Source organism: Haemorhous mexicanus, chromosome 30 (assembly GCF_027477595.1).
Source record: "Haemorhous mexicanus isolate bHaeMex1 chromosome 30, bHaeMex1.pri, whole genome shotgun sequence".
Classification (NCBI taxonomy): domain Eukaryota; kingdom Metazoa; phylum Chordata; class Aves; order Passeriformes; family Fringillidae; genus Haemorhous; species Haemorhous mexicanus.
In genome coordinates this window covers 2,654,924-2,664,882 of record NC_082370.1, presented here as the reverse complement: position 1 = coordinate 2,664,882, position 9,959 = coordinate 2,654,924, and the positions used below count along the sequence as shown (strand labels likewise).

Genomic DNA, 9,959 nt, shown 5'->3' with positions numbered 1-9,959 from the left:
CTTCTCCGAGGCCACGGCTCGCTGCAGCGCCGAATCAAAAGGGATCAAAAGCCGGCAATGAAGTCTGCAGGACCCCGTGCCAGGGAGCGGAGGAAAAGGGTCATGGAAGGACGACGAGACGACGCTGGGAATGCGGTTTCTCTCCAGGACCAACAGTTCCTGGAGGGGAAAAGAAATTTACTCCTCTCTCCAAATAAATAGGACCCGGCGTGGCAGTGAGCGCTGGGGAGCAGAGAGCTGCTCACCTCACACCCCGAGAGCTGCCCAGCTCACACCCGGAGAACTGCCCAGCTCACACCCGGAGAGCTGCCCAGCTCATACCCGGAGAGCTGCTCCCCTCACACCCAGAGAGCTGCCCAGCTCACACCCGGAGAGCTGCTCACCTCACACCCGGAGAGCTGCTCCCCTCACACCCAGAGAGCTGCCCAGCTCACACCCAGAGAGCTGCTCCCCTCACACCCAGAGAGCTGCTCACCTCACACCCGGAGAGCTGCCCAGCTCACACCCGGAGAGCTGCTCACCTCACACCCGGAGAGCTGCTCAGCTCACTCCCGGAGAGCTGCTCAGCTCATACCCGGAGAGCTGCTCAGCTCACTCCCGGAGAGCTGCTCAGCTCACTCCCGGAGAGCTGCTCAGCTCACACCCGGAGAACTGCTCAGCTCATACCCGGAGAGCTGCTCAGCTCACACCCGGAGAGCTGCTCAGCTCATACCCGGAGAGCCTCTCCCCTCACACCCGGAGAGCTGCCCAGCTCACACCCGGAGAGCTGCTCCCCTCACACCCGGAGAACTGCTCCCCTCACACCCGGAGAGCTGCTCAGCTCGCACCCGGAGAGCTGCTCATCTCACACCCGGAGAGCTGCTCAGCTCACACCCAGAGAGCTGCTCAGCTCACACCCGGAGAACTGCCCAGCTCACAGCCAGGCTGCTCCCGCGGGTGCTCTCGGTCGGGAGCACAAGATCCCGGTGCCCGCAGAGCTCCCGGCCCGGGCACCCAGGCAGGGACAAGGACTGTGGCCCCAAGGGCTCTTCCGTGGCCAGTCCCACCCCCCACAGACCTCCCACCTTGGCACCGGGGATCAGCTGTGGGACCCCAGAGCTCTGGGGACCAGCATCATCCTGCTGGTGAAAGAGACAATGAGGTGTCCCACGTATTTCCGTCTTTTTTTTTTTTTTTTTCTTCCCGTTTTTTCCACTGAGCAGAATTTTCCCTGCCCGGGGAATGGCGCTGCCCCAGGAGTGAGCCCTGGCACAGGACACCCCTGGCTCAAGGAGAATGGACTCAGGGGCAGGGTGGGATTGTCCTATGTGAAATAAACAGGGCAAGAGATCTATTTCCTCTTTGATGCCTTTATTAAAGGTGATCAGCTCGGAATGAGTGGGTGGATATGTCCGCGGGTCCCTGCTGCCACTCCTAGAGTGATTCTGAAGAGGAGGAATGTGCGGCTTTACTCCCAAGAGAGCAAAACAGGGAATCCCGTCCTTGCGAGGGCAAAGGGGGTATACCCCAGATTCAGTTTGGGTTGTTGGTTCAGGTGTCCTAGGTCCGACTGACTTCGTATAGTCAGGGCGAGGAGTGACCGAGGTTCTCAGCGTCTCTGCCGGCTTCGGACCTCGTCCCTGCTGTCCAAACACCACCCTGACCTCTCAATTCTGCTTTGGCTCGTCTCTTTTGGGGTATTTTCCAGGATTTGGTGGGGTTCTTGTCCCAGTGCAGTCTGGGTTTTGAGATAAATTTGCATGTCTCCTGAGATGCAAATTCCCCCTCCCTCCCGACCGTCGGGAGGGGGTTGTCATCCTCTTGGCAGCAGGCAAGGGTGGTACTGGAAAAAAGAATTCTCCACAACAGAGGGTTAACGACGATCCTCAACAGCTGATTACAACATTTAACCAACAAAGGAACTCTTGGCCAGAGATCAGTTCCCAGCTTAACTTTAAACTCTGCAACCTTTTTCTTAAAAAACAGACGGGTAACTCTTTTTTTACCCATATCACTGTGCAGCACCAAGGGCTGGGCCCAACGATCCTTGCGGGTCCCTTCCAACTCAAAACCTTCTTTGATTCTGTGCTGCTCCCAGATCCTGCAGCTGAAGCTGGAAGAGCAACAGGAAGCTGCTTGTGTCCAGCATCCGCTCTGAGACCCTGCGAGCATCAGCCCAGCAGGGAGCCCTCCCAAGGCCCCCCTTCCAGCACTGCACAGAGCAGGAGTGGCCTTCCCTCCCTCTCATGGGGGGCATGAACCTCCAGGCTGAGCCTGCTGCTTCCCCTGGGCATTCCCACAAGGGAAAGGAGCCTCCTTGTCTCAGGCACTCACACAGAGACACCCCAGAACAACTCAGGGTACCGGGCTCAGCCACCTCCTTTCACTGCATGAACCTGAAATGAAGAAATCTGTGTCTCCAGGAGCTCCAGTCCCAGCGCTGGAATTGCATCCATGAACTCTGAAGCAATCAAACTGCTGTGCCTGCTCTTCAGAATTTCAGCCTCTAAACTCCCTCCAAGAACAGTGAGAACCTTGTCCAAGCTGTGATGTGTGTGTGGAATACCCTGCCCCAGCCCCGCTGGAGGAGAGGAGCTCAAGCAACACTTTCCACATGCTTTGAGCCTGAGAGTTCAGGTTCTTTCAACTGCTTCCAAGCCCCTCTCCCTGCTTTTCCAGCCCCGACCCCTCCTGATGCCTCTGGCCCAGGAGACAAGGCAACCCGTTTGAAACTCCATCTCCACGGTGCCGGATGCCAAATCCCTGTGTACCTCCCTCCCTCCCACTCGAAGGTAAAAACCCCCCTTAACTGCAGGCACAGGGAAAGACAACAAGCACGGGACTCTCTCAGTTCCTTTCACTGGGATCCAATAAAAACCTTGGCAGTGGCCGTCCTTCCTGCCGGAAAGGCGATATCCCAGAAATAAACACGCTTCCCGCTTTGAAGGGCTGCAGGGGGATCCGAGCTGCTCTGGGTGTCCCAGCTCCCACCTGGGCAGCCCCGTCTCAGCTGATCCCCAGCTCCCCATCTCTGCCCTTTGGGCCCTGCATCTTCCCCGAGGGTGAGGATGACTCATTTCCCAGGAGCTGAAGAAGGAGCAGCAGCAAATCACCCTGTCTGGCACCATCAACGCGTTTATTCTTCCTCGAATCAGCCAAGTCTACCCATGGGTGTGCTCCAAGCCCCCAGGAAGTTTTTCACCACAGAGCATGTGAAGTGCTGAGGCTCTGGGGGTGGTCAGCCTGGTCTACCCCCACCCAAGGGACATGTGGGAACAAGGGTGACCTCAGGGGACCGCTGGGAATGCTGGGGCCATGCCTTCGCTCCAGAGGGGACAACGCCAGCACCGCCGGCCACTGGAAGTCACGGGGCAGGGCAAACCCTGCAGGGCAAACCCTGCAGGGCCGGCTCGGGGGGCCCGAGCTGCGCGGCCGGGGCTCGGCTGGACGCAAACCCAGCCGGGGGCGGCGGCCGAGGCTCCGCGCGGTTCATTCCGAGGCCGAGGACTCTTTCAGGACTCTTTCATCCGCTGGCTGCACTCCAGTGACCAGCAGCTCCCATCTGCCGGCTGAGCTCTGCCGAGGGAGTGGGTGGTCTGCGCCCCGCGCCCCCCGACAGGTGCCCGGTGCCACCGGCGCCGCATCCCCGCTCCCGCCCGCCCCGGGCTCCAGGCGGGCGCCTCGGGAGGCGCCCCTGGGCAGCGCCCGCTGCTCCGGCCTCGGGGAGGCTCAGACCCGTGGGGAGCCGGGCAAACCTTCCGTGCACAACGAGAAAAGTCAGCTGGAGCCGCGCGGGTGGGAGAAGCAGCTGCGGGGGAAGGAGCAGAAGCTCTCGCAGATCTCCGCTCCTCTCCAGAGCCTTGCCGCAGCCCAGCTCGGGCTGTCCCCAGGCTGTCACCCAGGCACAGCACCCAGGCTGCTCCCCGATGGCCACGAGGAGCAGCCCAGAGAGAGCCCAGAGAGGTGTCCTGGGCTAAGCGCATCCCCAGGGCCGCCCAGACGCTGCTCTGCCCCAGCCCCGCGCAGGGAGCCCCCCAAGCCCCCTGACAGCCTCAGCCGGGGCTCTGCACCTGAGCAAGGTGAGCACACGGCGACTTTGGGGCCCGGACCCCGTGCCCGGGCCGGCAGCGCCACCCAGGGGCTCCTGCGGGGACAGCTCGCGACACGCGACAGCTCGCGACACGCGACAGCTCGCGACACGCGACAGCGCCACAGCGAGTTCCGGACCATCCTGATCAACACCCGCTTCGCCTTCTCTGCCAGCCCCGTCTCAGCTGCCTTTCAACCACCCTCCTCTCCCCGCCCCAGCTCCAAGAGCGGCCCCAGGCTGGGGAAACAGCTCCAAGGGCAGCTCAGGGCATTTATTCACCACGCTGGGACATAAAAATAACATCTTTAATAGCTTTTGAGCTGGCACAGATGGCATTGAACTGAGCACTGTTTATTACTAGACTATGAACCACACACGGTGCAGCACGAGGGGGCAGCCCCGACCCCTGGTGCTTCTAAACCACGGAGCTACGACAGGTTGGTGGTGGAGTTCTCTTTTCATTTACATTCAGCTTTTAGAGAGTGAAACCCACAGCGAGGTTTAACCACACAGAGCACACAGAGCAAAGCCTGGGGAGGATGTTCCTGCTGGCAGCTGAGCTCTCCTCCTCTCAGCAGACACAAAAGCCCAAAAATCAGCTGGGACACGGGTTGTGAGACTGGCTGAACAACACAGGACATGGCAGGAGCTTCTGCTCACACCTGAAGGAAAGTTACAGCAGTGACAAGTCCCACTCTCCTCTTCCAAAAGCAGGAGAGGATGTCAAGACACAGCCTAGAAGCTCTCTCAGTGGCCAAATGATTTTTTTTCAGGAACCCAGAATGCAGTGGGACAATAAAAGTTCGTTTTCTGAAGTATTTTCCCAAGGAAAGCTCCCTGCTGCTCTGTTGTCCTCACACAGGTGTAAAGGAGATGGCCCAGGCACCAAACCATGAGGGACTCACCTTGGAAAGCAGCAGCAAGCTGGTGGCAGAGCAGAGACCTGGCAGAAAACCCCCATTCTGACCAAAAAAACAGCAGCAAAACTACTAGGCAGGATGAAAATAATTCCCAACAACAGAGGAGGGGAAAGGAAAGGAAGGGGGGAAGCATTCCACATTTGGGCAGCCATGGGAAAAGTTAGTGTCAGCCTGAAAAGGATAAAATTGAGCTAAAAGACACTCCCACACTTGTGATGTGCAGCCAAAGCCTCACAGCATGAACTCAGTGGCAGCTGAGCTCCTCACAGTCCCCTGTGCCTGTCACTCACCCCTTCCCCATGGCCACGGCCTCTCCTGTGCCACAGCAGGGCCCTGTCCCAGCTCCTGTGTGACCATCCCACGGGCAAAACTTGTATTGGGGAAACATTTACAGGTTTCTGGCATGATCATCACGTGTTGAATGAAGCATTTAATCCTCAGCAAAAACAACCACCAGCACTGCTGCAGTGCCAGCCACCTTGCTCAGCAGCAACCCCAGCCTGACAAACACCTGTTTGTCTAGCCCAGTTAGCCCAAAGTCTGTCCTTGATGACCCTGAGGAACCACAGCCACTTCCAAGCCTCAATTTCCTTGTTGGTTATGCAGATCTCCAGTTTCTAGGGGTACTCTATAATCACAATGATCATGAGGCATTCTGGCCTCTGCTCTGAGGAATTCCCTCTCACCATCAGGATGGGTGCCGACACGGAGGGAGGTAAAATGCATAGTGAGGTCTCTCCTCTGCTGAGGCCACTTGTCTTCCCTTTAGTGCCCTTGCACTGTCACAGCCTCTGTTTGGCCTCCACCCCCAGCAGGGGCCTTGCCCCCAGTGGTTTTGTTGGAATAATCCCGCTCTCCAAAGATGGTGCTCCCGATCCTGACGTTCGTGGATCCAACCTCTATCTGCAAGAGACAGAGAGGAGCAGCTCAGGCCAGGGCTGCCACCACCCCACAGCCCAGCCCTGGCTCTCACAGGATGGTTCCCCACAGACTCAGCACCCACAGCTACACCCAGGGGCTGATTTGATCTCAGGAATCTCCCCCAGGACCAGGAGAGCTGGACTGAGATCTTCACCTTAGAGGCCTGTCTGGGTGGCACCTGGGCTGGAATTTGGGGGGCAGGCACGTTTGTTCCCCCAGGGAAGGGGCAGGAACACACTTACTGCGTGCTGGAAGTCCGTGGACATGCCCATGCTCAGCTCCACCTTGTCCAGGGGCAGGTTCAGCTTCTCACACACCTCCTGCCTCAGGGACAGCAGCACCTGCAGGGCACCAGGGGACAGCAGAGGTCACACACCTGGACAGCCACGCCAGCTCTGTTCCACTGATCCTGGCTCCTGCCTGTCCCTGATGTTTCCTCCACACAGGACCTGCAACTCCCACACTTCCCATGGAAGCACTGTGACAGTGTCTGGAGGTTCCCCAGAGTTACTGACAACACACAGGAGGCTCAGACCTCACCTGGAGCTCCAAAATCCTGGCTGCAGCTTCAGAGGATGGCTGGGAGCAACACCCTGCAGAAAGAAGCCTCACACCTGCACTGACACTGGTACTGAGGGCTCTGCACAAGGTGTTCCTACCTCCTGACAGCCTCACTCGCACTGGTTTGACTGGGACAGACAAACTGTGCCAGGAAACCAGCCCACAGTGACATTTTCTCTGAGAAAACCTTACCTGGAAGTCAGGATTTGGCCCCTTACTGAGGTCGTGCCCGATGCTGCCAATGGTCATCAGCCCCACGAATTCCAGGCTGGGGCACTTGGTGATGACGTGCTCCACAGCAGCCGTGGTGTCCCCGGGGGCAAGGCCATGCTTGCCTGCAAAAGCACAGGGAGATGAGTGCCCAGCTCTGCTTTCAGAGCCCACACCAGCCCAGCCTGTCCCAGCTCCCTGCCAAGCCATGCACTTGTCACAAAGAGCCACTCACTGTCCTCCCCGCTGGTGTTAACTTGCACCATGACCTTCAGCCTCTGGGGTGATCCTTTTTTCTGCCACGAGCTGTTGACTCTGTCTGCCAGTTTCACAGAATCCACTGTTTCCAACATGAACAGGTTTGGGACAGCTGGGGAGAGAACACAGGCTGAGGGAACTCTGCTGGCACGGGATTGCTTGGGAGCTCCTGGGGATTGTTTCAGGGAGCCATGAAATATCCTGAGCTGGAAGGGATCCCCAGGGATGGCTGAGCCCAACTCCTGCTCCTGCCCAGACACCCCAACAACCCCACCCTGGGCATCCCTGGGGGCATTTTCCAAACTCTCCTGGAGCTCTGGCAGCCTCGGGGCCGTGCCCATTCCCTGGGGAGCCTGGGCAGTGCCCAGCACCCCCTTTCTCTGAAATCCTGACCCTCCCTGACACATCTGAGCCCTGGAAGACCACTGCCCACACCAAACCAAGCAGGACTCACCAATCAGCTTGTTGACATTGTTCTTCTGCAGGTGGCCAATGAAATGCCACTTGATGTCTGGACAGGATGAGAGAATCTGAAAGCAGAGGGAATGCTCAGGTTGGAACAACAATTCCCTCTTCCCCCACGCAGCACTTCAGTCTTAGTTTGCCCACAACCAAATACCAGACACCCAATTTCTTTGTTTGTTGACCCTGAAGACTGAGCCTGTGGTTGTGCTGAGGTTGAGCCTGGAGAGGGATGGGTTTGTGGCTGCAGGGAATGCTGTCCATGGGAACAGCAAAGACAAAGCTCTTGTGCAACAGTCATAAAATGATATTTTCCCCAAACTGAGTGCTAATGTGTTTTTTCAACAAGGACCGTGCTTCTCCTAAAGAGAGCACAGAAGCAGAGCATTGTGCAGACAAATCATGACTAAGGCAGATGTATTCCCAGACTCCCCTGGAGCCAGCAAGGCAGGAGGGGAACAGGGCAGAGGCAGTGAGCCAAGAACAACCCACCATTTATCTGCACAGATAAGGATCCAACCAGATCCCTAACAAACCCCAGGACTCTGACTGAGCAGCTCCCAGGACACAGCTATACATGGTAAGAAAGCATGAAGGGAACTGTGTGCTTACCCTGGAGTCTGATGCCTTTTCCAGCAGCTCCTGAACCTGGGAGAATGACGGAGAATTAAATTCTGTTATACTCACAGCAGGCATGGGATTGGTGTCCTTGGGGCCAAACTGAGCCTCAAAACACGAGGCCAGGGAATGTGTCACCCACAGAGCCACCCAAACTGAGCTGGCCCAAGCCTTCAGGAGGAATTTCTTCACAGAAAGGGTTGTTGAACATTGGAAAGGGCTGTGCAGGGAGGTGTCAGAGTCCCCATCCCTGGAGGTGTCCAAGGAAGGACTCAGGAGGTGGCACTCAGTGCTCTGGGCTGGGTGACAAGGTGGGGATCGGGCACAGCTCGGACTCGATGCCCTTGGAGTGCTTGGAATGATTTTGGGATTCTGTGCCTTCTGCAGGGGCCCTGTCCCAGCCCTGCTGACCCGTCCCAGCCCTGCTGACCCTGTCCCAGCCCTGCTGACCCTGTCCCAGTCCTGCTGACCCTGTCCCAGCCCTGCTGACCCTGTCCCAGCCCTGCTGACCCGCCCCATCCCTGCTGACCCGTCCCAGCCCTGTTGACCCTTTCCATTCCCCCCAACCCTTCCATCCCTGCTGACCTTGTCCCAGCCCCGCAACCCTTCCATCCTTGCTGACCCTTCCCAGCCGTGCTGACACTGTCCCAGCCCTGCTGACCCTGTCCCAGCCCTGCTGACCCCGTCCCATCCCTGCTGACCCTTCCCAGCCCTGTTGACCCTGTCCCAGCCCCCCAACCCTTCCCATCCCTGCTGACCCTGTCCCAGCCCTGCTGACCCTGTCCCAGCCCCCCAACCCTTCCCAGCCCCGCTGACCCTGTCCCAGCCCCCTGACTCACGTAGTTCTCCCCGAAGCTGCGCTGCCCGTGGCTGTAGGCCTCCATCACCATCTCTGCTGGCTTGGTCTTGCTGACGGCCACGAGCCGCGGCTGCACGGCCGGGAGCCCCTGCGGGAGCACGGCGGGTGAGCACGGGGAGCCCAACCCAGCCCCGGACAGCCCGGGCTGCTGGGGAAACCGAGGGGGGCCCGGTCCTGTCGGGGAGCGCCAGCTCGACAGGAGGGAGCGCTGTCGCGATAGCGGGCCCGGCTCCTCTGCTGGGGGGTGTGCATGCCCACATCCCCGGTGTGCTGGCCCTGGGGCACTGCGGCTCTGTGCCCACGGTGACCAGCTGTGCCCACGGTGGGACCCGTCCCGGTGGCACTGCGGGCCTATCCCCAGGGTCACCGGTGACCTGTGCCCACGGCGCGGGCCCGTCCCTATGGTGACGGAGGTCTATCGCCGTGGCAGCGACCCCGCCCCGCGGGTCCCGCCGGGTTGCCCCCCGTGTCCCCGGGGCTCACCTGCGGCCGCCGCGCCGCCGCTTGCTGCACCTGCTCGGTGACGGCGCGGAGCGCCGGGCCCAGCCCGTCCCCGGCGGCCATGCCCGCTCTCCACATCCCCGCCCGCCCGCCGCCACTTCCGCCACACATCTGCCCCGCCCCCGCTCCCCGCCAATCGGATCGCTCCCAGCAGCGCCGCCAGCCAATGGGAGCGGCGGGGCGGGGCGAGAGCCGCCATGTTGGGAAGGTCGCGGGCGCCATGGTGGCCCCGGGGGGCGCCCCGGCCGGGGTTCCCCGCTTGTCCCCTTCCCTGGGTTTTGGTGACAAATCCAAATCATTCCGTGCCCTCAGTCACAGCTGCGAGCGCTGCCACCAGCCCTCCCGACTGTCACGGTCCCGGCTACCCTCCACGGCCACCCCCAAAGATGATGTTGTTATCGCTGCATGAGGAGCCGCCTCGCAGGGTGTGGATTTCAATTTCTGCGGGGAAGTGTGTCATGGAAGCAAGGCGGGGAGCGGGGCTTGTCCCGCAGGCCCTGCCTGAGGTGTGGGCAGCGCCTGGAGCGCGGCCAGAGCCCCACAGCAGCTGGAGGGGCCGGGACAAGGCCCGGCTTTATGG

General features: G+C 59.8%; 1 protein-coding gene across 1 annotated transcript; it reads right to left on the bottom strand.

Annotated features, from left to right (window-relative positions):
- Nucleotides 1-4,360: 4,360 nt before the first annotated feature.
- On the bottom strand, nucleotides 4,361-9,465 carry PLPBP (pyridoxal phosphate binding protein). The gene is made up of 8 exons (XM_059870564.1): nucleotides 9,362-9,465; nucleotides 8,859-8,966; nucleotides 8,014-8,049; nucleotides 7,394-7,469; nucleotides 6,917-7,051; nucleotides 6,664-6,806; nucleotides 6,153-6,251; nucleotides 4,361-5,892 (listed from the first exon to the last, which is right to left on the bottom strand). Exons 1-8 carry the CDS (start codon nucleotides 9,455-9,457, stop codon nucleotides 5,755-5,757), a joined length of 831 nt encoding a protein of 276 aa, XP_059726547.1. The 5' UTR covers nucleotides 9,458-9,465; the 3' UTR covers nucleotides 4,361-5,754.
- Nucleotides 9,466-9,959: the final 494 nt, after the last annotated feature.

Excerpts from the sequence above, each read along its gene's own strand:
- PLPBP (XM_059870564.1), bottom strand. The coding sequence starts at position 9,457 with ATGTGGAGAGCGGGCATGGCCGCCGGGGACGGGCTGGGCCCGGCGCTC. Across the intron at positions 7,052-7,393 it reads CAATGTCAACAAGCTGATTG|CTGTCCCAAACCTGTTCATG; the intron begins GTGAGTCCTGCT and ends TTCTCTCCCCAG. Across the intron at positions 6,252-6,663 it reads GGCCAAATCCTGACTTCCAG|GTGCTGCTGTCCCTGAGGCA; the intron begins GTAAGGTTTTCT and ends GGTGCCCTGCAG.